At 33.5% G+C, this 26,832-nt stretch overlaps 1 protein-coding gene across 1 annotated transcript; it reads right to left on the bottom strand.

Annotated features, from left to right (window-relative positions):
* Positions 1–25,628, bottom strand: LOC125653300 (uncharacterized). Its single transcript, XM_056145724.1, has 9 exons — positions 25,422–25,628; positions 9,232–9,277; positions 8,920–9,018; positions 5,446–5,568; positions 4,767–4,817; positions 3,594–3,692; positions 1,359–1,451; positions 920–952; positions 1–631 (listed from the first exon to the last, which is right to left on the bottom strand). The coding sequence occupies exons 1-9, from the start codon at positions 25,626–25,628 to the stop codon at positions 570–572; spliced, it is 813 nt and encodes a 270-aa protein (XP_056001699.1). The 3' UTR covers positions 1–569.
* Positions 25,629–26,832: the final 1,204 nt, after the last annotated feature.

The following is a 26,832-nucleotide window of genomic DNA, read 5'->3' as shown; positions in this document are numbered from 1 at the left end:
TACACTATAGGTGTGTTGAAGTATGACATATATATTGTCTATTTAAAGTGAATTAACTGGGCAGAGGGTAGATAATTAACTAGTTCTTAACCTATTAAGTCTAACATGTACGAGTTTCAGTAAAGAATAAGTAGTCGAAAATATTTCCAATTGGAAACTGAAAAACCGTCTCTTCCAGGTTGGTTCTCTGATGAAGCGAACGCTAATGTATTTAAATGATGAAGAACAATAAGAAAAGTGAACAAGAGAAAGTGAGGATGATGGATGCATATCTAACATCAATAACGACAAGGGCAAACACAGTGAAGCAAGACTTCATGAGTTCACGTCTTTTCATGTACCACGTTTTATACGAGTTTGAAAACATTCAACTGGATCTCTAGAGTAAATTTTTTCTAAGGACATATGCATTATATCATACAGAGGTTGAGAAAGCATGTTAGGTATGTGGGTCAATTGTGCAGTAGTATAGTTATAACTGAAAAGCGAGTGGAATCGTCCACACGTGCATAACAAAAGATTATTTCCTAAACATCGGACAATACATGAGGGTGGTATTCAACCATGTTTTATTTCTCCAGATTTGCATTGGTCAGAAGATCTTCCAACACTCCTTTCACGTCAGCCAACTCTGTAAATAAAGTGAATATATCAAACATCATGTATACCTGTACAATGTCACGTGAAATGAATAAAGCTGTTGAGAATGAAAATTGACCTTTCATTAAATATATTCTTAAATCTTATCAATATAATTTTTCATTGTGGGCCATTTATCAATTTTCTTAATTTTCAGTATGTGTATGCAACATATAATACTCCAGCATATCGTAAAATTAAGATGCTTCTATTCCATTATTAATGTGACAAACTTTACACCCCTATCAGCGATATTGTAAAAGTTAAATACAATATTTACCCATTGCCCGCTTCATATATTTTTCTCCAGTATCTGAAATATTACAAACATTTCGGTTGAACATCACTGAAGAGACATTATTTGTCGAAATGTGCATCTGGCGCATCAAAATTGGTACCGTATAAGTTTTTACATTGTATAATTCTTTACATTATCGTAATATTCATGACATAAGACGTACTAGTATTTTGAAACGACAACATGCTGTATACATGCTCTATTCGTCTGAACATACCTCTGACGTACTGGAACATGCTGTATACATGCACTAGTCGTCTGAACATACCTCTGACGTACTGGAACATGCTGTATACATGCACTAGTCGTCTGAACATACCTCTGACGTACTGGAACATGCTGTATACATGCACTATTCGTCTAAACATACCTCTGACGTACTGGAACATGCTGTATACATGCACTATTCGTCTGAACATACCTCTGACGTACTGGAGGTGAAGCTCAATGAACGAAATAGTTCCTCTATTGTACTCCTCAAATATTGCGATGAAACTTTCAAGAGAATCCAAACCTAACATGAAAAGAAAAGAAAAACATTAAATCGTTAGATGTACTGTATACAGGGAAACATTCGCCCCATGTTATTTTCGCTCCTTTCAACCTTATTTTCAGTGGGCAAATTCGATACTGGGCGAAACCGTTCTTTCCATTATCTCTTTTTCAACGCAACTAAATGTGGGCGAATTTAAAACGGGGCGAAACCATCTGCATGTGTAGAAAAGCGAAAATATCACGGGGAAAAAACTGTATACAGTATTTATTGTTAGTGAAACTGTGAAAAGGAAATAGGTGAAACGACAACGTAAATATTAATCACACGCGTCCCCAAAAAGATAAAATATCAAAAAGCATGAATATCCCCACCTCAGATTTCGTAAACGTATTTCGTCAATACCTTTTCAAGAAATGCTCGTCTGTCCATTAAAACACTGATAAATCAAGCAGCAATTCGTGATATTTTTATGGATACTTAAAGGAGGTTCGAAAAGTTTTGTAGCATTGTTTATTCTTTTCAATTTCTACATGGAAAAACAATTATGAAAATAAAAAGAGATGTAATTGTGCTTGTTATCGAGAGACAGCGTGTTATGCTTTACCTTTAAACACTTAAAATTGACGTTTTATTATTTCGCATAAACTACATCCATGTAATATGTTGGTGTCAATACAAACTAAGCAAATCAAATTAATCATTGCATTTAATCAATACATATTCAAGTCCTCTAACAATATAGATATGAAAAAGTTCAATGAAAGGTGAAGATAGTGAATAGTGTTCAATATCATAACTCATATAAGCAACGCAAAATATAGAGTTGGGGAAACACGGACCCCTGGACACACCAGAGGTGGGATCAGGTGCCTAGTATGAGTAAGCATCCCCTGTAGACCGACCACACTCACCGTTAACCTTATATGTTGATTAAGTAAACGGGGTTATCCGTAGTCAAAATAACGGCCTAACAATCGGTATGAAATACGTCAGACAACATTTGACCCAATGATAGGTTGTATTTGCAAACAAGATCGTTATAAAGATGATAGAATTTGCGAATTGCAGACTTTAAACGAAATTGCTGAAATCCCACCATCAACTTGTTTTTCAGTAGCCTTTCTAAATTGAAAAACTGTCCATACGCAGAAAAAACTCTTGCGTATCGTATCAGTTGAGAGATATAAACACCATATACAGGTGATAATGGAATATTGCTACATAAATATGGGAAGTTGACGTTGCAGAAGTTGAAATCATCCCTTTTGTCATAAAGTTAAGTTGTTAATTTGCCCTTGATATTTACTTTCAATAAAGTATAAAGGTATGAAGCAGAAGTGGACGACTCTGTGGTGCCTATTATTTTGAGTTCACTGGTTTCATAGGGAAAATGTGGTAAACATTGATGGTTAGCAATATTAAAATATTCACAAATACGTTTTCAACATTCTTTAACGAATCCTTTTCACATTACTTTAACAATTATAAATAAACTAGAGTGTCTTGCCTCAAAGTCTAGAAAAGTAGGAATAGATGAAATTTTGAATTGCTGACCTATATATATATATATATATATATATATATATATATCATACAGAATTTCTGGTAAGTCGTCCTGGTAGACTTTTTAAAAAATCGATCTTGTTTTTGAAAACAATTGTGTCAACCAAATCAAAGAATTACATCATTTGAATTAGTTCCTAGTAATTACTACTTTTATTACAAATTAAAAACAAATAAAATACATGTTTAAGAGTTTAAATATGGACAATATTTCTAATGAAACAGAAACAGTAAAACCAGCCAGATTTAAAGGATTTCGTTTATAGACCAATCCTCCCGACACAAAATGTAATCCTTCCATACCTTTCAAAAATCGAATTAACATATCATTTCGACTGTAAATGTTTAAGAAATATATGTGTAATAAATTACCAAACAAATAACAATTGTATAATTCTGTGTGGCTGTGCAGAGGTTTCATACAGTACAATCATTAACTGATTCAATCACTCGTTGATATTTTACATGAATCACATCTATATGAAAAGTCAAAATTCATTTATTGAGTGTCTTTGATGCATGCTTAGATTGCTGCTTGATTTACCAGGTCTAAAGAATAACGACTTACCTTGTGTTAGTTTAAGAGTGGGTACTTACGGAGTTTCCAAATGTTTTCAAGTGTCTTCCTAAAGATAAGTGTTGCGCATCTGATGAATTTCAGTTTCTTGTGATCTTTATCGTCATTTTGGTGTATGTCTAAAATTCAAACATTTACTAGAGATATGTGGTTAGATATTTAGAATAATTGTAAGACTTGTGCATTTGCATTTCAGTATCTCGTGCACTAAATGTTATACACTTTCAATCGCTATTTTAAGAGACGTCCTCTTGTTTAAATATAGACTCATGGATATATGTTCCTATTTTATAGACGACCTAAAGTGTTCGTTTCTGATGTGTCAGTGATTCAGACTTGATGACATGTACGTGTTTATACATCAGGTTTATTTGATGCCCCGTTCTATCAGTTCTTGTATCGGTCAGCATTATAAACTCTACCTGGGTCATTCTACCCGCTTTAAAAGGCCTTGTATAAACCCAATTCTTTCACGTTAGCGCACGATTTATTGACAAGATCTGAACAACGTACAAGTATTCACAGATTTATCTCCCTCATGCATAGCTCTTATCTTATCCTAGACGAATTTGACTCCACTTTTGGCACTCTGTTTTCCCTAAATTAGCTCTAGCACGTTTATCGTTATTTCGGATTTCAAACATTTCGGTTGAGCATCACTGAAGAGACATTATTTGTCGAAATGCGCATCTGGTGCATCAAAATTGGTACCGTATACGTTTTACACTATGACCCATGGGTCGAGGTCTCTGCTGGTGGACTGTTAGTTCCCAAGGGTATCTACAGCCCAGTAGCTAAATACTTCGTCACTAGCTTGAAAATACGGATGTGTATTTAATTACTGTGATAAAGTTTAGAAATTCATTGCAAAATTAAGGATTATTTCCCTCATGCATAGTTCTTATCCTTAGACGAATTTGGCTCCACTTTTGGGACTATGTTTCCCCCCCCCCCCCCAACCCAAAAATAGCTCTAGCACGTTTATCGTTATTTCGGATTTTAAACATTTGGGTATCGTATAAGTTTTACATGGTAACCAAATCCAAGGCGGGGCATTCATTTCTAATGTGAGGAATTAACCTGCATGTAAGATTTTATATAAAGAAAGAAAACAGTGACTTAAAACATAAGTAGAGAATTGAACGAAATTAGCAATACTATAACAATCGTGTACGGTAAGCACAAGAACGCACCTGCCAGGCATTCTTGTACGTAGGATGGCTGTCGAAAGTCGTCTGGATTTCCTACAAGGTAGAATGAAAATAATACACTTGCAACTTCTTAATATTGTCCGATTACATAAAATTTAGAATAAGAGTTGATTTGAATTTCATTTTGAATTACCATAAATAAATTCAATATATAGTTTTAATGGGTCACAGAAAGTAGACAACCCTTCCTTAACGTTTATGTGATCTATTAGAAACGCTCTCAATTCAGCGCAATCCAGATCCACTTGTGGATGTTCAATTCACCCAAACTGTATTAATTGTTGGGGGGGATCTAAAATAAAGTTGAGAGATTGAAAACATGAGAAAGGTGGAGATGCTCAAGTCATCGACAGCGTATCGCATTTTGGGAGAGTGGTAACTTTTAAGTACAGTTAGCCTAGGTTTTATTTACTGAGTACCCATTTTTATGATCGATTACATACATTTTTGTAACTGATATAAGTAACATAGAAATATTTCCAAGTTGTACGGTTATAATGATCGTACAAACATTTTTGTGAACATTGAAACTGTTAGACAAATCCAGCACACCCAAGTATTTCTCTTTGGTTAAAAATTTATCATCACTTTCCGTCATAAGCTTCAACCAAACTTAATATGAATCTTTAACTTTCCTTGTACATGCGTGATTTGTACGCACGTATTCCTCCACAAATGTTGAGACTCTCTTTCAGCACTTTTAAATCTTTTTTTGCCACTTCGCCAACATTTTCCATCCCTGACCGTTTTTCCATCTGGGCGTTAGACATCTCAAGTTCCAATACTGGTGGAAGAAAATTATATTGTGTAAAAAACCACTTAAATAATTCGAAATTAATAATAGGTTATATTTTAGGGATGTTTTATCCTGGATTAAATTTTTTCAAAAGTATAAAACTTTTTGGATAAACCATTTTAACTGATACATCTTTATCAAAGCGATATTTAACACATAAAAAGTACGGACTTTGAAGAATTACAACCCTTTGCTGAAACTTAATTTTCTTGAAAATCACCAATTTTCAGAAGAAACACACTATAAAACAGAATAATCTTGACTTTCTTTTATTTTATGAAAATTAAGCATAATTCATTATTTCAATAACTTTTAAATAAAATATCACACAGATTCTATAAAAAATCAAATATTAATTAACATAATTGGTAAAAAAAATATCACACACATTTGAAGAAAATTCAACCTAGGGAGAATATCTGTATCAAACTTTTTCAGAAATTACTAATGCAGATTTGAATCATATTTTTGCTTAATTTAAATGAAAATAATGTGTGGGGTAGTGTATATTGGAACAAAGATTCGAACCATTTTGTGTCCCCACCCCCTTCTTACACTGGCATACATTCTAAACAATAACAATATACGATTTGTTATAAAATATGTATTCTTCAATTCATATTTACAAAGTCTATATATTTATTTCATTACATGATAAATAGTCAGAAAACAGAAATAATATTTGCATATATACAATACTAATTCATTTATAACTAACTAATGTGTAAAACATATGCCCCCGTAGTAGTATTTTCTAATTTTCATTCACTGTGACCTTGATCTTTGACTTTCTGATCCCCAAATTGATAGGCATCTTCCCTTCTTTGTACGTATCCATATGTCCAAATTTGGTTTGAATAGAATGCAAAGTACTTGAGTTATTATCCAGACACCAGTTTTAACAGTCAACTTCCATATGGTCATGGGATTTCGTGGTATGGTTCCTCATATGATGATAGCACGACTCATCCCTTTCATTGTTGTTACCAAATGAATGTAGCTAAAAACAAAAAAAAAACATTGTAAATAAATTTCTACCAATACTGTAAATTCTTAACAATAAACCATTCTTTTTACAGTTCTTAACAAAAGAACTGTAAACCTATTAGTTTTACAGTACTGTAGCGCTAATACACCAACTTCAACTAACTCCAATTTTTGTCTCGTCAGGATTATTTTAATGTCATTGTCAACAAATTGTTACGCTAAAAGAATTTCGTATGCAGAATGTTATATATGAATTTGATTGTGCATAAATGAATGTTTATGAAATATATGCTGAAATTCTAATCCGGATTTTTTTAAATCTGCATTTTCAATACCCTATAAACAAATTTTAACATTATTAAAACTTTTCGACAGTTACAGTTTGAAGGAAAAATTTAAATAAAATTTTGATCAAATAATTTAATAATATTTTTCCAGAACTGACCAGAAGCAAATTAACGATCTAGTAACCCAAAAGAAACACATGATATCTATACATGTATAAATAGTTAACAAAATTATCTTTTGTTTTTACTAATTTGTACACGAACGGTGCACCATAATTTTCTAGATGGGAAAAACTTCCTTTTCCCTTTGAATTCTTTTTAATGAATTAAATTCGATGTATACGTTGGCGATTTTTTTAAAACAATGAAATAGGTTACACTTTCTAATCAAAATGATACTTCAATAATGACACATTGAATGCTAGGAGAGAGATTCGTTCATGACCGACTAAGTGGGATCGGGAAGATCGCAGATCAATTTAGGTACAGATCTACTTAGTTTATAGATTTTATTTTCATAAAAAAAATGTCTTGTATATTGAAAAACTTACAAATTCATTCAACACTCTATCAGCAACCCCTGGTTCGGGTACTAAATCACGAACATTCTTCCATTTTCCCCTTTCGTCTGACACTATGTACAGTACCGTACTGTGTCACCATGTGTGTGGTTTTGCCTGCTTGTCTGCAATTTCCTTTGTCTGCCACTCACTTGTGAGAATATCGGATGCGGCCTTATCTATTACTCCCTTTTTACTTCTAACGAATCGCATTTGTATGTTTCTGGAGTGCTTTAGAATAGACTAAATGCAACATCGTACAGTGCGCGTATCTTCGAGCTCGCGTTTGTTTACATTCGTAACGTCATCATGAATGTCGACAAATGAGAAAAAAAGTTTTAAAAATTGTCATGTTGTAATTAATTTTTGTTAGTTTTTTAACATTACACATATTGATCTTCTACTGTGTGCATGCAAGGTGAAGATAACAATGCATACGTTACATACATGCATACAAAATAATACATACACATTTTCCATTTTTACGACTTTAAAAAGTATGGCGACCCATTCGCGGTAAAATTAACACGAGAGAACATCCTTAAACGGATGCATAATAACCGTATTTTTTTTCTTTAATGCTCTTCACATGTGTGAGTAACAATGGTGTAAATAGGACGTTAAAGTTTGGTTATACAATGATATATACTAAATATTTTACAAGGAAAGGGGTCTTGTTTTCGCTGTTTTCCAAAGGGTAAAGAGCATGGACTAAGAATGTATACGTGAGCCGTAGGCAATACACACTTGTAACTTACACATTACATACTAGCGTGGATTATCGCAAAGAATTCCTTCCTTCCGTAGTATTATTTATTCGCCACAAAAACAATCCCCTTTCGAAACCAACTCGGTGCTTGAATCGCGGGTTTGATTTTCGTATAATCAAGCATCCCGACTTCGTCAAACACGACTTTGTGTTCTTGTTGTAGGTGATATGTTTTGACAGTTTTGTAAGTATTTTCTACAACATCAAAGCATGTTTTACAGTAAGTTCAGGTGAATCGAATGTTCATATAAACTTTCTTTGCGCGGGTAATTAAATAAGAGTTATGACTTTTGGTATTGATGGTTTATATCTATAAAAGAGGTGAATATAACGGATATTGATCAATCTCATAAATCATATACAGAATACGAAACTGAAAACAGGGCAACCGCGGGCCCCGGGAAAGAAAAACGCACGACATATGAGCCATTCCAAGCAAAACTCCACTTTGTGTAAATAAACAGTTTTTGATGTTAAATGAATGTATACATCAAGGGTATCATTCCTTAAAAATATTAACGACAAATGTACTGTCATTCACATTTTATAGTTAATCATAGGTCATAACTATTATTTGAGTAATGGCGTTGTTTTATTGCATTGACGTTAAATCCCTTTTTGAGAAGCGTGGGCATTGTTATCGCCGTTTGCTGAATCACAAAGTGCAAACAATATCTAGCACCACCATCACACTCACCATATAACCTTTATAGTATATACTCAAAATCTTACTTACAACTCGCTTTTTGTTCGAAAAGGTTTTTAAACCAATCGAGTTCCCGAATCATCTGACCAGCGATTTTCTGTTGTACACGTGGTGTAAGATCTCCATGCTCTAGAATGACACATTAAGTACATTATGGTCAACGACTTTAAACAATTTCTTCATCTTACTCTTGTAAAGAGAACGAGATTCAACCAATACATGTACATATTCTTTTAATGATTAAGGAGCGAAAAGATCATGCTGTCCAAACAAGGGAAGAATGGAAATTCCAAATTCCATTGGATAACATGACCTTTAAGCAAATTAACATGCGTACTTTACCTTGTTTGAACTTTTCCCTGGTGGTTCCCAGAAAGTGCCAAATATCCTTTGAACATTTAGAAAAGCATATGTCAATTACAATAAAGGAGAACAAAACAACGACCTATGTAGGATACAGGTGGTGTGTTTATCTGTTTTGTTGTTTTGCATGAACAGGTGAAGATAATGAAGATTGATAATTCTCCTAACTCCTAGGAAAAATACATAATTACGAGTAGGGAAAACACGGACTTCTTGACATACCAGAGGTACAACTGTAGGATCAAGTGTCTTGAAGGGGTAAGCATTCCCTGTCAATCTGCCATACCTGCCGGGAACCCTTTATATTGATCAGGTAAACGGAGTAATCCGTAGTGATACTGTTCAGATAATATACGTGTTTGTTTTGTTGTTTTAGACATTGTTCATATGATATTAAACCAATTATAACCACATTTAGCCCTATAATTAGCGCTTACAGCCGTCGGAGTGAGTGTTCTTTAACGTGCCGAAGCCTGTCACGACAACTGACTTCCATTTTTCAAGTAATATCCGAAAGATCCGTGATTCTCATTTCTCAATGTCGAGCGTTTGGCGAAGAAGCAATCATTACGTCTTAGGTTTGACGCGGCCAGGACACGAACGGGGCTCGAACTAACGACCTTCCAGTTACCCAATACCGTACGATATAGTTATCATGAATACGTGGGGTCTTTTTTACTAATAGAAAAATGAATATATTGAACGGTCATAAATCTCATAAATCCTATAAGGAATTTAAAGTTAAGATTAGGGCAATAACGGACCCCTTTACACACGAAAAGTGGGATATAGTGCCAAGGAGGACTTAACATTCCCTGTTGCTAGGTCACATCCGCCATAAGTCCTGCATTTTGATCAAAGCCTATTTGTACGAATATGACTTACGTTTAAATACCCAAATAAAATACTGTACGGTTTCTTCACTGATCACTGGATGTGGGCGGAGCTCATCAATGGTCATTGCTATTTACCTGGCCAAGAGATGTACACAGGAAGGGTCTCAGGGCCGTCTGTAGTGTTTTCGTGGTGATAGTGTGTGTATAATGGTTGTACCTCTATGGCTAGATGACACACAGTCTACACCAGCCCTCTTTTCCTCTCTTTTACTCTCAGTCATTGACTCAGTGAATAATTTCGTTTATAAATATAGAACTATCATAAATTGATAATATTAATTGTTTCATTAAGTTACAAGTTTTAGAAATCAATATGCAAATTATTATTTGATTTCTCATTGTGTATTTATAATACATGTATATAGAGGGGGAGATTACAATTATATAAAAATTGTGTTGTTCAGGGATATTTTTAAAAACAATTGAATTACGAGAAAATAGCAGTTGTGGACGGGTCAATGCTATTAAAACTCTAGAATACAGGTCTTTCTCAAGATCTAAAGAATGCCAATACGTATTGGTCGTTATTGTTATGAAACACCTCTCTGGGGTCCCTCCAGACCACAGTTTCTACAGATGTCACTCCACCTGAGATATATTGTTAACTGTTTGATTGAAAGACGGCTAACGATTTGGGGGTGTTCACTTAAAGTTGGATCTTTAACTGACAGTTAGCGTTTAGTTAACGCTATGTATCAAATGTAAGAGTTAATGGAAAGTTAACTGTCTGTTAAATTAAAGTTAACCGTCATGCAACTAGGTCCTGGTAAAAGGAGTAATCCGTAGTCGAAACCAGTATGTAAAAAAACGGCCTAATAATTGGTATGAAACACGCCAGGCAGCATTTGATCCAATGACAGACTGTAATTTGAGATGGTTATAACGACAATAGAATTTGCGAATGCAGCTGTCTTAAACGAGATTATTGAAACTCCAATAACACCAACTTATTTGTCAGTAGCCTGTCTTGATTTCAATACTGATCATACACAGACCATGTTGTGGTTTTTGAATCAGTTGAGAGACATCAACATCATAAGCAGGTGATAATGGAATAATGATACATAGATATGGGAAGTTGACAAGTTGTGTATTAATGCATATAAAAATCCAGCCTCATACAAATACACTGCCACTTAGACTGTCAATTCATATAACTGATCGGCTCCTGGTGTCTGGTAATTACTCTTCAATCGTCTAAAGATTATCTTTAATTTTTCTATCAATTATTCGTGTTTATGATCAATGAAGACAGAAACGTTCCTAGTATTTGAATGATGAATAGATATGGTAATAAACGGAGTGGAATGGCTACATCAACAACGATATAATTTGAAGCTTGAAGGATTCGGTTCGCATTGGGCTTTAATGAATGTTTAACGGTGTTGAACACAGGCGTATTGGGGGAAAATACACAAGGGTTTTCTTGATATTAAAATTTACAACAATTTAAGACTTGTCGAGCGCAGAAAAAGCTCCGCCGTAAATCAAAGGCATTTTAAGGGGTGAATTTACATCCCTTTGGTCTATTATACCCATATTGCCACACCTAACTTTATCAAATTAAAGTATTTTAAAAACAAAACGCTTTCACTGTTTTAACGCACAGTATTAACACTTTTTCACTACATTGTATCAAAGTTTTACAACGATTTCACTATGTTACATTGCAATATTAGATTAGAGCACAGGCTACCGATGTTTCGCATAATTATATGAAGAATTGTTTACAGGAAGACAGTTCTTTTATTGTAAAAATGTTTCTACCGTAGCAAATTAAAACATCAAGTGTTGTCATCGTAGTAAATCAAAATATAAAAGTTTTATTATAGTAATTTGAAGAATGAAATGATTTGGTTTTGGGTTTTTTAGATGTTAAATCAAGCTGGGATTTTGATGTACAATATTTTGTCAACATGAATCAAATTATCAAACTTTCTTTGCATATATTTAGAAAATTTTAAGGGGGATGGTGCCGATTCGCTGAAAATGTTCAAATTATATATTTCCATTTTTAAAGTTTTCAATGCTTAACTAAGATATTTCTAATAGTAAGAAAAAAATGAATGTCAGTTGTTCAGTTACAAGAGAGATGCAGAATTTACAATTCTTTGTTATGTAAACAAGCCTCGTGTCATATGTTTGTTTACATAGGTTGAATATACTGGCAAACGTTTCGTTTAAAGCAGGTTTTTCGAATCAAAAGTTAATTCTGAACACAGTTTAACAGTTTCTAGTGTTTGTCACATCTCATTTTGTTTTAAATATAATTTCTATAAAGCAACATATATGTAAACAAAAACATGGCACGCGCCTTGTTTACATTTCAAAGAATTGCGAGTGCTCTACCTCAAAAACTGACATTCAAAGATTTACTGACAATTAGAAATACCTTAGTTAAGGATTGTAAACATTAACAATGGACAATAAAATTTGAAAATGTTCAATTAAAATTCTGCCCATGCCCTTTAAAGTATTTGCTATAGGAAATCAGGGTATTAATGTCTTTTCGAGATAGTAAATTTAAGTATCCAAGGGCAAAGCAAAGGTTTGTAAATTAATATATTAGTGTTTTTGCTCGTGCGCGAAATATTGTAAACTATCTACAAAAATTATTTACAAATATTGTTAGGGTAGGATCTCTGGACCATATAATGGTGTGGATCCTTTATATATTTACATGTACGCCTAACGTAAAAAGTGACCGCGGTTTGTAAAGTAAAGTTGGATTTTACGTCATCGTAAGAGTGGAAAACTACTAGAAAAAGAAGCATAGATCGTCGATGAATTATCATGTTTACATTTCCATTGTTTTCACTGTTGATATCTTCATAAATAGTAAATGATAGTCATGGTCAATTCCTCACGAACATGTAGCAGTTGTAAACAATGAATCTCGATAGATTTATAGGAGTTATGAGATTGATCACTCTTCGTTATCTTCACCTTGCATTTTAACGGCTGTACATTTCTACAGAAATAGAAGTAAGATGTAAATATATGAAATAAGTTTCATTCTTGGACAACTACGCATCACGATGGCATACTTCATGAAGCGATAACGCGTTTCATGAAGTACGTTGGCATGAAGCGTCAGCGTTCATACTCCCATGAACTGATATTTTCACAAAGGAAATTTCGTTAAAGTACACATCACATGTTTCTAAACTTTTATTTTTTTTCAGCAAAATTAATTAGTTTCATGCCGAAAACTACTTTATATACGTTTTAAATGGAACAATTTGCGAAGTTTTCGAGTTTGAAAGCGATGAAATTCAAATCTTGCGATATGCATATTATTTTTCGATATTTTACACGCCATTATATGTGACGTCATATGCGACCTCGAGCGAGACTATTTGTTAAACACAGTTGTTAGCCATTTCAAAAACATATTAGATTTAACTGACAAACAAAAAACATTATCACATCAATGGCTTGGAAATAACACTGCATTAGGGTGTTTTGTGCCGTTAAAGGGTGTACTTGCTGTCAGTAGACAGGATTTGGACTGTGTTTTTTTTTTCGAAGGAAGGTATGAAGGACAAGACGTGACTATTTTTGTCGGCACAACGACTTTGCCATAAAAAAACCCAGTAGAATTTGTCCCTGTACTCTTCATTAAACAAGCACTTGGATAAAGGCGTAGATAAACTGTTACATATAGGCCTACGGTATATGCTTTCCGTTCTGCTCTCAAATTCAATACACACTCGCACCAACTGACCTTCACCTTGTAACAATATATAGGCAGAACCTGTGCTCGCAGATTCCACCAACTGGCAATTTTAAAAAAGAAATTTAAAGATAAATGATAATTGAACTTTCAATTATAAAAAAAAAAATAGAATATGATATTTTCCAACTTTGAATTGAATTATAGTGCTTTTATATTTTTTTTCCAGGTACGCGTACGTAACAACAACAGTACGCCGTGCTCCAACATCATAAGTAACAACGTGTAGATTAAAAAATCATAATTAATAAAATTGCTTGAATTAATTAATTTAAAAGTATTGTGATTTTCGATATAAATTTGATCAGTTTTTTGAAATGCACCCATGACAGTAGGCCTATCACAATTTAGGCCCATCTAACATCCAAAAATAAATTTGATAATAATTACAATGTTTATTTTAGAAAAGCACCAAGGCTAATTACAGTTGTTTAAAGAAATGATATTAATATAAAATAGTGTTTAGACAGCGATCCCATGTAAACATTATTTACTCATAAATGCAGATTTCATACTCGCTTTCCTCGCTATATTTGGGTCGCTATTTTTTATGCACTGGTGGCTAAAAGATACAAGACTCGGGAAAGTTGTCACCATCGAAATAAATGTTATCCATGGTAAATAAATTATGCCCCTAAAGCCCGAGTTTTTGAAAATATCTATCACTACTTTTACAACAAGTTGATCGACGAAGGTCGCATATGACGTCATTGTACCACGTGACTACCTATCTAATTAACTAGGCTTTTTGAAATCAGGGCTTAGATTTAAGCGTATTGTGGCTAATTATGGCAATACTTCAGCGAACGAATTATTACAATTAATTTCTATAAGCATAAGCAAGACAAAATGCATATAATTCTGTATACTTTGAAAACAGTATATATACTTTGTATATACAAACGAGATATGTCCTTTAAGTTTATTACAATTCATGCAAGTGCTATTCACTATCACCTACATCTTCTGGAATTATCTTGATTACATTTATAGTATTAATTAATTCAATACTACATATTATAATTAGGGAAATATCAATTAAGGAAATAGGTGGACACTTTTTCTTTGAAGTGTTCGTAGAATAAATGCGAAATGCTTTCTATCGTTTTTAAATTACATTCAGTTTTGAATGACTTGGTTAAAAATATTTTGAAATTACTATAGCTAACGCTAAGATTTACAAAGTGGTAAGTTTTCAAACTAAATGTAGGAGCTTTATGAATACTTACATTACTCGGAGCTTCTCTTGGCTCAAGAAGTTTAAAACAATCTGACTCGCCGGCAAACAACCAAACAAGGGTCAGGAGAGTGATTCCAAACATCAACTTGTTCATTTCGATACGTTTAAGATGCTGATCTAACGAAAGGAGGGGGCTGTCCTTTATACAAGTTCAGTGATTTACATGGGTTCCAATACAATGACATCCAATGGAAACAAGACGCACTTCATCAACTGCAAGGAAGGAAAACAAATTTTCAAACTTTACAAAGTAGAAAATCCAAGGTTATTTCTTTAGAAATGTCGGGTACGCAATGAAATAACATGAAGTTAAAAGAAAATGATGTTAACATATTGCTGATGTCAAATTTCGCAATACGACTCTCTGGTCTGATTCTACCCAATTGTCAACAGATTTAACGCGGATAATTTATAGATAACATCTGCACTTATCAAATTGCACAACATATAAGACCAGATTAAATAAGTTATTACAAGCTGTTCTGATTTTCTTTTTTCTTACGTATTACAAAATCGATGATAAAAGTGCAGATGTGTGTGCCTATGGGATGGAGGTGGGGGTTATATGTGTATATTTATGGCCCACATAGTAGTATGGAGCGCGCCTTGTTTTAGCACTAGAGGCTACAGTTGACATTTCTGCCATTTTAATCTAAACCTATTTTCATCTCCTCGATATGAAGAGTCCTGGTATGATTTCCGAAATAGTTCAAAATATTATATGGTAGTAATATCATCATACCTCGCATATTGGCTTTGGTAACTCAGTGGTTAGGTCCCCCGCTTAGAAATGCAAAGATTATGTGTGCCTGATTTATGATTGGTCGATGTTTTTCTATTTTCCTCTTCTTTGCTAAAATAACTTATTAATGTCTATTTATACAACCTTTTCTAATACACAATGATTAACTTAATTTTTTTGGAGGGGGGTTGGCTAAAATCTGTAACTTTTAAAATGTTCTGAATTAGAACAGACTTTGCCATATACCCCAAATATCAATGATTTGTATGTAGAACAATGTAGAATGCAAGTTAAATAAACATGAAATATAAACAAAAACTACCATCACAAACCAGTATGTACGGAAAACTTTGCGTGTGTTCTTAAAAGGAGGAATAACATACCAGGAAAAAAATGATGTGGATGAAAAGTGAAAGATATGTAAAATAATATTTTGAAATTGGAAAGTTTTAAATGGACAGTATGTAGTCAAAAAATACAGTTTTAGTAGAAAGTAATCTGAAAAAAACCCATTTAAAACTCTGCTAGACTCGAACCCGCGATCAACAAGTCAGCAGTCGACCGACTGAGCCATCCAGCTATATAATCAAATTTAAAGGAATATATAAATATTGTTGATATTCGCATTTTCATTCATGTTTTAGAAGAGAGGCATCCATTATAACGTAGTATATTTCCAAAAATATTAACTGGGTTTAACCCTTGTTCCAAAACGTACGATGTACAAACAGATCAAGTAAAACTAATCTAAGTAGATGTAACTTAATTTAACAAACTTAGTTATGTGTCAATTGCAACTTTTTCTGCATTAAATCATACATTTATTTGTATAACTTGCTCTAAATAAATCTAACATCATTTTTTCTGGGGAATTTTGATCTTATGTAAATGACTTCACGTTATCCTATTAGAGTTGAATTATAGGGGATCGTGTTAGATAAAACTATTGAAATAGAAAGTGCAATATCATGGGGATTTTTTTTTTTTAGCCTTTAGGTATACTTAAAAAAATCCTGATTATAACTAATTCAACTAAAGTATACCTTTAACTGTCAGATATTCGACAAATCTCTACTTAGAATGCATGCTACACGTTTTGGGGGGAAGGGATTTTTGTGTGATGTAAGAAGGGATTTAACAGAAAATAAATAAAAACACCCTGACAAAGAAGAGCATATTGATTTCTCGCTTTTTCCTTCTTCTACCATAAAATATACCCTTTAAATACTTTATGATAGGTGACGATAACGAACAGTGATGAATCTCATAGCTCATAAATTCAATACAAAAAAACACAGACCCCTTGATATACCAGAGGTGGGATCAGGTGCATAGGAAGAGTAAGCGTCCCCTGTCGGCCGATTACACCCGTATTGAGTCCTGTATCTTGATCAGGTAAACGAAGTTATCCGTAGTCAAAATCGGTATGCCACGAACGGCCTAACAATCGGCATGAAATACGTCAGATAGCATTTGAACGGATGATGGTTTGTATTGGCAAACTAGATTGTCATAACGACCATAGAATTTGAAAAATGCTGATTTTAAACGAGACTGTTGAAACCTCTACACCATCAACTTGTTTGTCTTTAGCCTGCTTCGATTAAAAAAAAAACCTGACCATATGCAATATGGCGTAGTCGTCACTCGTCACCTCGCAATTTAGCAATGATTGATTCAAAGAACAATCTTGCACATAGAAGAATTTAAAAATAAATACATCAATTTAAGTGTTCAAGTATTTTCAAAACTTAAATTATTTTCTTATATTTGCATTCTACTTTCATGTTTGTCTGAATTCACAGTCGTTGTAAAAATGATGTACCCGGTACTTACAACTGCAATTCGCCTACATGGAAATTATATTTATCTAAAATTCAGGTAAGAAAGAGTGCTTGTACATACATTTATGAGACGATCAAGGATTTTTTTTACAGGAAAATGTGTTCAACACCACACATTTTTTCAGAGAATCCGGTCTTTTCATGAAATTTACAACTGGAAGTGCATGAAAAAAAAAATGAAAAAAACTAACATTCATCAATCTCATAAATCCTTTCAAGAATACAAAATTGTGAGTAGGCAAACACGGGATTCTGGGTCCCCCTTAGGTGGGATAGGTGCCTAGGAGGAGTAAACATCCACTATTGACAGATCACACCCGCCGTAGTTTCTATAAGTTGACTAAGTAAACGGAGTAGCCCGTAACCAAACTAAGTACACATGTATGTAAATACAGCATAAGAATTGGTTTAAAACAAGTCAGGCAGCATTCTACCTAATGACATTGCAACATATTATGTGAATTAGATCATTATATATATATATATTTATATATATATATATATATATATATATATATATATATATATATATAGATAGATAGATAGATAGATAGATATATAAATATAAATATATATATATGCAAGGTGAAGATAACGAACAGTGATCAATCTCATAACTCCTACAATCAATACAAAATAGATAGTTGGGCAAACACGGACCCCTGGACACACCAGAGGTGGGATTAGGTGCCTAGGAGGAGTAAGCATCCCCTGTTGACCGATCACACCCGCCGTGAGCCCCATATCCTGATCAGGTAAACGGAGTTATCCGCTGTCAAAATCAGTGTGCCAAGAACGGCTTAACAATCGGTACGAAACACGTCAGACAGCATTTGACCCAATGATAGGTTGTATTGACGAACTAGATCGTTATAACGACCATAGAATTTGTGAAATGCTGACTTCAATCGAGACTGTTGAAATCCCTGTACCATCAACTTGTTTGTCAGTAGCTTACCTCGATTTAAAAACTGACTATACCCAGAACAAGCTTTTGCATATCGAATCAGTTGAGATATATAAACACCATATGCAGGTGATAATGGAATATTGCTACATAAATGTGGGAAGTTGACGATGAAGAAGCTGAAATCATCCCGTTTGTCATACAGTTGAGTTGTTAGTTTGCCGTTAATGTCTACTTTCAATAAAATATCTAAGTATGAAGCAGAAGTGGACGACTCTGTGGTGTCCTTTATTTCGAGCTCACAGGGATATATCAAATCGACATATGAATGAAAGCTATCATTGTTAATAGACAAAACGTCATCGATATATCTAAAAGTCGAATTGAAGGTCACAGCGAGAGATTTTTTCTTCTCACGTATATATATATGCATACATACATTCATACATACATGAATATATACAGTCAAACCTGTATTTAGAGACCGTCCAACGGAGAATGGAAAAAATGTCACATATGACAGGTGGTCTCTTAATACAGGTTGCCTATTTTCCGCAGTTAATGGATAAAATTTCACAAATAATTTATACCATGGAGTAAATGACTACATGTATTTGGAATTTATCATTAAGAATATCAAGTACGGTTTTAATAGTTGTAAAATAAAATTAATAATACACTGTAGTTAAAAATCTAGAATACAATGTGTTGTATCATAATTCTTTATTCATCAAAATTACATTTAATCTATTTAAGAATGATAAACTTTTCATGCATTTCATATTACACATTTACATGAGATTTAAAAATTATTTATGAACTGCATGTAAATTTTCTAAAACTTATAAACACTTTGTTGTAAAGGGTATTTATGTATAGCCTACTTGTACAGTGTAACTAAAAAATGCAGCACTTGTGGTAAGAAAACAAATGGTGAAGTGTTGCGTCTCCTTTTGTACAATACGTGCTGGAAAAATGTTATTCAATTTGAGAAACATTAAATAAATCACTATATATCCATTGTATATGCACAGCAAATCTTTTAAGCTTAGAACTAATGCAGGTAATTTTCTTGAACTCGGACATGTCAAATACTCGGGACATTTCGAAGTGAGCCGCTAGTTCCGGTCATTATTCTGGAAACCTCTAGTATCTCATGCAGGAAAACTGTGAATACTCCGTTTAAAATTTTAGTCCTGAGCACAATATTTACCTGATTTATATCGCAATCGGGCAAATTTTTTACTTTGTTGATCATAATGGTATAACAAGTGGTAAATTTTCATTTCCGATCTAGCCTACCCGGCACTTCTTAAAGTTTGTCGAAATTCACACCTTCAAATACACCGGCCTTGATTCTATGATCCTTGATTTTGTTAAATAAACAACAATGCGGGTTATATTAATTAACCACACAGGACACTGCATGTTGACAGCTTAGGTATAATGATTTATTCAGAGGGCCGACTAATCAAGATCATCGCCAAACTGCGTATTAAAACGAAAGTGTTAGGGGCGATAATTCCCAGAATAGTCGTGCGTTTGAAAACGAAAGTATTAGGGGCGATAATTCCCAGAATAGTCGGCTCAACCGAAATCGAAAGTAGTAATCACGTTGTAATCGAAAAATGTACAGTCGTTAAATAGAGGTAAAATTTCGTTAAAATACACGAAAAGGTTGTAAAAATCATGGTCGTTGGTCGCGTCAGACAGGTGGTCGTTTAATACAGGTGCAATATATAGAGTAACGTCTTGGGGGGAACTTTTTATGGTCACATACGACAGTGAGTCGCTTAATACAGTGGGTCGCTATGGCAGTTTTGACTGTATATATATATATATATATATATATATATATATATATCTGTGTGTGTGTGTGTGTGTGTGTGTGTGTGTGTGTGTGTGTGTGTGTGTACAACGAACATGAGATTTCCAAAGTTCTGACTTTAAAAAAGACTGTTGAAAGCCTTTAATATCATTTTCGTTGGTAATACCCTGCTCATGTTTCAAAAATTGATCATACTCAGAACATACCCTTGTGTACCGAATCAACTGAGAGATATTGAGGTGATCATGGAATGCTATTGCACAAGTTTGGGAAGTTGAGAGTGAAAAAGCTGAAGTTTGTCATAAAGTTGATTTTGCCCTTAACAACGATATGCAATTAAATAAAATAAATGATTTAAACATCAAGTTGATATGGAAAAATATCTGTTGTCTTTTATTTTAAGTCAACTTGGATTTATATAATATACATAAAAATGAATGCGAGTATTGTTAATAAGTATTGAAAAGTCGATATTTTATCTATATCTTGACTTGAAGGGTAGACCAAGAGGATTTGTTCTTATGTAGAACGTTTTGAAGAAATTATGTAATCATAAGAATACAAAATAGTTCAGCTAATTAAGGAGCATGATTCATTATTCTTTATCGGATATACACATACCTATCTGACACGTACATGTTTTATATACTTATTCACACACGTGCGTAGTTACATGATTTGATATTCTATAACAGGCATGTACATATATATCTGACACTCTCATTATTTAATATTCTTTATCACACATTGTTATTGATTTGGCACTTTCATTATTTACTATTCTTTATCACATATGTACATATCATTATTTAATATTCTTTATCACACGTGTACATATATATCTGACACTTTCATTATTTAACATTCTTTATCACACATATACATATCTATCTGACATTTTCATTATTTAATATTCTTTATCACACATGGACACATTTTTCTGACAATTTCATTATTTAGTATTCTTTATCACATATGGGCATATTTATCTCCCACTCTCATTATTTGATGTTCTTTATTATGTGTCATTGCATATACCCCCCCCCCCAATTACACTACCGTTACATTAGGTTCATACTTATTTTAGAGAGAAGTTAAATTCAAGTACGGCGAGGAGAGACTGGTAAAGTTCAACGCATGTTTTTAAATGGTTTTTAAAGATTAATTCAAGGTAAGCTTTTTCAATACACTATTTCTTATTTAATGTACAAACGATTTCATTCATGTTTAATTTCCTTTACAATGCTTTTTAATGAAATGACATTGATCACTTGATCTGTCTTATGAATAATACATACACATTAGTCTTGATTTCGCCTATGTGAAAGTGACTGATATTTTGATAAACAAGATTTCATCGTAAGATGTAATATACCATTACAACAAATTTACATAAACTACAGAATCTAGAGATCAAAAGGAGATTTTACGTGTAGGTGGTTTTGAGTTTAGTTTCAGTTACAAGGACATACAAATTGCACTTAGCAAAATAAAAGGAGCCAACTTTACCCCCGAATCGAAACAATATGAATTATAAATTCACAAATTGATACGATTGGTTATCATTTATTGGTCGTCCAATAAAATTCCAGGTCTCTGTTCCCATCAGACCAATACTTGTACTTTTAGCAAATATGGATGACGAGTAGTCGCCTGATAGTCTGTAGTAGCCGGTTTCAATAACTTGAATTATAAAAACATGTAAACATTCTAACTGTAATCAGATGTGGCATAACACGTATCTTTCAGCAGATTCTAATAACCGGTTTCGATAGTTTGATTTTTTATGCTACGTTGCTAACGGCAAATTAACAACTCAACGTTATGACAAACGGAATGACTTCAGTTTTTCCATCCCTAACCACCCATATTTATGTATCAATATCACATTGGCACCTGCATATGTGTTTATGTTTCGCAACTGAATCGATATGCAAGAGTATGCTACGTGTATGATCAGTTTTTAAATCGAGACAAGCTACTGACAAAGAGGTTCCTGCTAAAGAGTTTCAACAATCTCGTTTAAAGTAAGCTTTTTGCAATTTTACATGGTCGTTCTAACGATCGTATTTACAATTACAACCTGTCATTAGGTTGAATAGTGTCTGACGTGTTTCATACCAGTTGTTAGACTGTTCTTTACATACGAATTACTCCGTCTACCTGTTCAAAGTATGGAGCACATGGTGAGGGACCGGTCAACAGGAGATAATTCATCCTCCTAAGCACCTGACCCCACCTCTGGTGGGTCCAAGCGTTCGTATTTCCATTCTCCTTATTCTCTGTTCGTTGTAGGAGTTACTGACATAGACCACTCTTCGGTATCTTCATTTTTCTATTATTCAGTTGTATAATAAAACAATTGTTGATGCCTTTATAATCTATACGATGGTCTTGCGTTTAATTGTTGCAAATATTAGCTCGTATTTACAACGGTATTAATTAAGAATTATAAAACACATAAAATGGTAAATGCTATAGACTAACAGTTTTTATGTGTACATTTTAGAAAGAAGTGACTATTGTCTTAAAATGTTCTATGATATACAGCAATAGAAATTCGATTAACTGGGATAGTTATTCCCTAACATGAACATTCACTAACGAACGCTACAGGGCTCACGACAGGTGTGACCGATCGACAGGGAATGCTTACTCCTCCTAGAACCTGATCCCATATCTGGTGTGTCCAAGGGTCCATGTTTGCCCAACCATCTACTTTGTATTATTTAAATGAGTTATGAGATAGATCACTGTTCGTTATTTTTGTCTTTCATACATATATATAGGGGATTTTCAAAAATTCTAATCGATAAGGGAGTGTCAGAAAAAGAGTCAACAAAATAAATTTTAATTATATCGATCAGACAAATTGCAGCATAATTGCACCAAAATGTTTATGGTAATGGATATTGAGAATATGTTTAACAGAAAATAGTATATATTGGCATGTAAAACTTTAATCCCCTTTTCTGATAAGTAGGGGTATGAATTTAGATTTTCATTGCATGAGATAATAATGGAGTAGACAATTTATGACCCGGCCATTGTCCCAGTCGTCATGATGTGAACAATAACAAATTTAGTCTTCATTGTGTAAAAAACCTTTTCACAGACGTGCATATTTCCACTTTCTGAAGACATATGGTTCTTAACAGATTGTTGTTATCTATACCTCACTACATTAACTTCAATACATGTGTATCTTCTCTCAGAAATGGGCCTTATACTTGTATATACTAACTATTTACTAATTCAGCTCCTCTTGAAAGTAAGATTGGCACTTGATAATAAATATCAAGTCATCATCTCAACTCTTGACAAAATGTACAAAATTACATCCTATTGGAAGGGGGATTAGTTGTTGACCATAATTACCAAATTGTTACCCATTGCAAGGGGATGACCATTTATTTCAACAAATTTGAATTCCTATTGATTTGATACGCATGTGTATAATCTGTGTATGATCAGTTTTGTTAAATCGAGGAAGTCTACAGACAATTAAGTTGACTTGCAGGGGTTTCAACAATATCGTTTAAAGTCAACATTTCGCAAATTTTGTGGTCGTTATAACAATACAAACCGTCATTAAATGTTCGTTTTGATGCAATTTCCGAGTTCCCCAATAGTTCTTTCCCTTTGTGAAATTCTTACGCATATTGAGACGCAAAACATACTTTCATCCACGCGCGGTGGGTACAGATGATCATCGCTGCCTTCATATATTACTTAAAGGCCGATGATCAGACACCATGCAACCACTCAAAATGCATGGACACACAATATTAGTAAGTTTATGATTATTTGATAATAAATTAGATCAAATAAAAAATCGATAATTGCCATCTTTCTTTGATTGAAGTATCACTCGTGCAGAAGAAGAAATAAAGAATAATTTCTTATTTAATATAATGGCCTAATTCAAACAAATATTATTCTTGATATGGTCAATTTAATGTATACCAACAGCTGATATAAATAAAATGTCCGCTCTCATAACTTTCATCCTTCTTTACATAGCTAGTCTATAATATAATGTATACTTCTTGTACCCACTCAAGCGTTCAACGGAATACTGAAGGTACCTCCATCACAGAAGAGTTGATATATCGGAAGTTGCGTATTGTTAGACCGTCCATTGCATACTAATTTTGACTACGGATTACTCGGTTTACCCGATAAATATAGAAGGCTCATAGATAGTGTTGCCAGTCAACAGGAATGCTTACTCCTCCTGCGAACCTGATCCCACACCTAGTGTGTCCAGGTGTCCGTGTTTGTCCTACTCTTAATTTTGTATTTGAATTTAGGATTTGTGAGATTAATTAATGTTCGTTATCTTTACTTGTTCATTCTAACGTTGTTAATTCTGAGTATAATACTATTACTTTACCATCCACTCGTAGGCAAAAGGTTACTGTAAAACTTATACGTTACCAATGTTGATGCACCAGATGCGCATATCGACAAATAACGTCTCTTCAGTAATGCTCAACCCGAAATATTGGAAATCCGAAATAACAATATAATATAACGAAGAATGATTTGTCTTATAAATCGTATTAAGAATGCAAAATCAAGAACAGGGCAACCACAGACCCCTGAAAAACCCGGATGTTATATCAGTTGTCTTTTGCAAATAAACAGTGTTGAAGATTTGAACTAACAAACTGTAGTTAAGCTAAATATAATCTGAATACCACGGTTTGTATTTGACTTTTTTGGGGTACAATTATACTATCAAAATCACTATGTAAAGAACGGCATACGAAGTAGTATGAAACCCGTTTGGCAGCATTTGGTATCATGAATTTTGGTTGTCATCAACATATATTTCTAAATAGCTTTGAATCTTACACGTATATTTTGAAAACTGGTGATACGGACGAAGAAAAAACATATAATAATTGTATTCTTTAAAGATTTATTGTTATCTGCAGACAAGGCATTCAGTTAGCACATCCACATCATACATGCTCACAAATGAAGAAATTCTTCTTCTCGCAGATGGCGTCATTCCATTTGCCACTATCCCCCCATTCAACACAGTGCTCTCTCTTGGAAGCATTGTTTGGTTCACGTTGATCCCAGTTGGTATACTTGATCTTTTTGGCATTGGTGAGTTTCAGAAATGTGTCCTCATTCAAGATGTCAGAAACGCCCATCCAGACTTGAGACATGCCTATAAGATAAAATATAAGTGTTGCTTGAAGAATAGCTATATAAATGCTATTTTAAGAATAACATTACTTTCTCTTTATAAGATATGTTGGGAGTTTCAAATTCATTCATTTCCGATACAAGGTGAAGATAACGAACAGTGATCAATCTCATAACTCCTACAAGCAATACAAAATAGATATATTGACTCATTCCAAGGGAAAGATGCCTCACAAATTATAAGTATTTCACTTAAATTAAAAACAACAATACTTTGGTATAAAATTTTAGAATTGATTAATTCTAAGATACATAATTTAGAGAGGAATGGTATTAATTTGAAGTTTATCTGCAAAATAAAGAGAACACCGAAGGCAAATATCACCCAAACCTCTAATCCCGTGTCTCGAAATACTTTGCCCAATAGACAAAATTAATGTATGTATCTGGATCCTGACCAAAAAATATGATTTTTCAATGCTTAGATTTTCTTATAAAAGTCAATGTAAAATTTCTCAAATGTTGTTTACCTTACATTAGGAATGATTTATGATAGACATCACTTTTAAACTTTGGCTGATAGTCCTGGATTTCTATGCAAAATACGTGACCAGCGCAAATCGTTTGTTTTTTCAAAATAAATATTTTGCTATATTCTATAAACTACTCTATTGTATTGAAAAAGCGATAGAGATTCCTAAATTTCATCTTATATGAGAATTTATAAAATTAAATCCAAAACATCATTCTCACTATATTTTCCTACCAATGAACTATTTATTGATTTGCGATTGATCAAACGAGTTCTGCTTTCAAAACCCCTAATTCAATAATTACCGAAAGTGTTAGATACTTGCAACAACTCATCGACTCGTCTGTCAGGGCAAAAGCCTCATTTCACGAGAAAATCAAGTGTGTATGTGCAAAACAAAATCAAGTAAACAGGGTCATCAGTGTCTTCCGGTAGTGGATAATTTTTGCTCAAATGGAGGAAACTGGAATAGGTATTTATAGTTTTCAAATGAAATTCACATCAATGTTTTCGCATAAGCAGAGGACAAACAATAGGATGCATGCTATTTCCATGCAATATTTACATAGCTACCATGAAAACTATTTTGTAATGAAGGACCTGAATATGATGGATCTAATCCCGCAAGGATACAGGTTAAAATAGGTAGTTTTCAAAATAATTTGAAATAGTTTCTCTTTGAACCGTAGTTT

Source organism: Ostrea edulis, chromosome 7, assembly GCF_947568905.1.
Source record: "Ostrea edulis chromosome 7, xbOstEdul1.1, whole genome shotgun sequence".
Lineage (NCBI taxonomy): Eukaryota > Metazoa > Mollusca > Bivalvia > Ostreida > Ostreidae > Ostrea > Ostrea edulis.
This window is presented reverse-complemented; position numbering and strand designations above follow the sequence as displayed.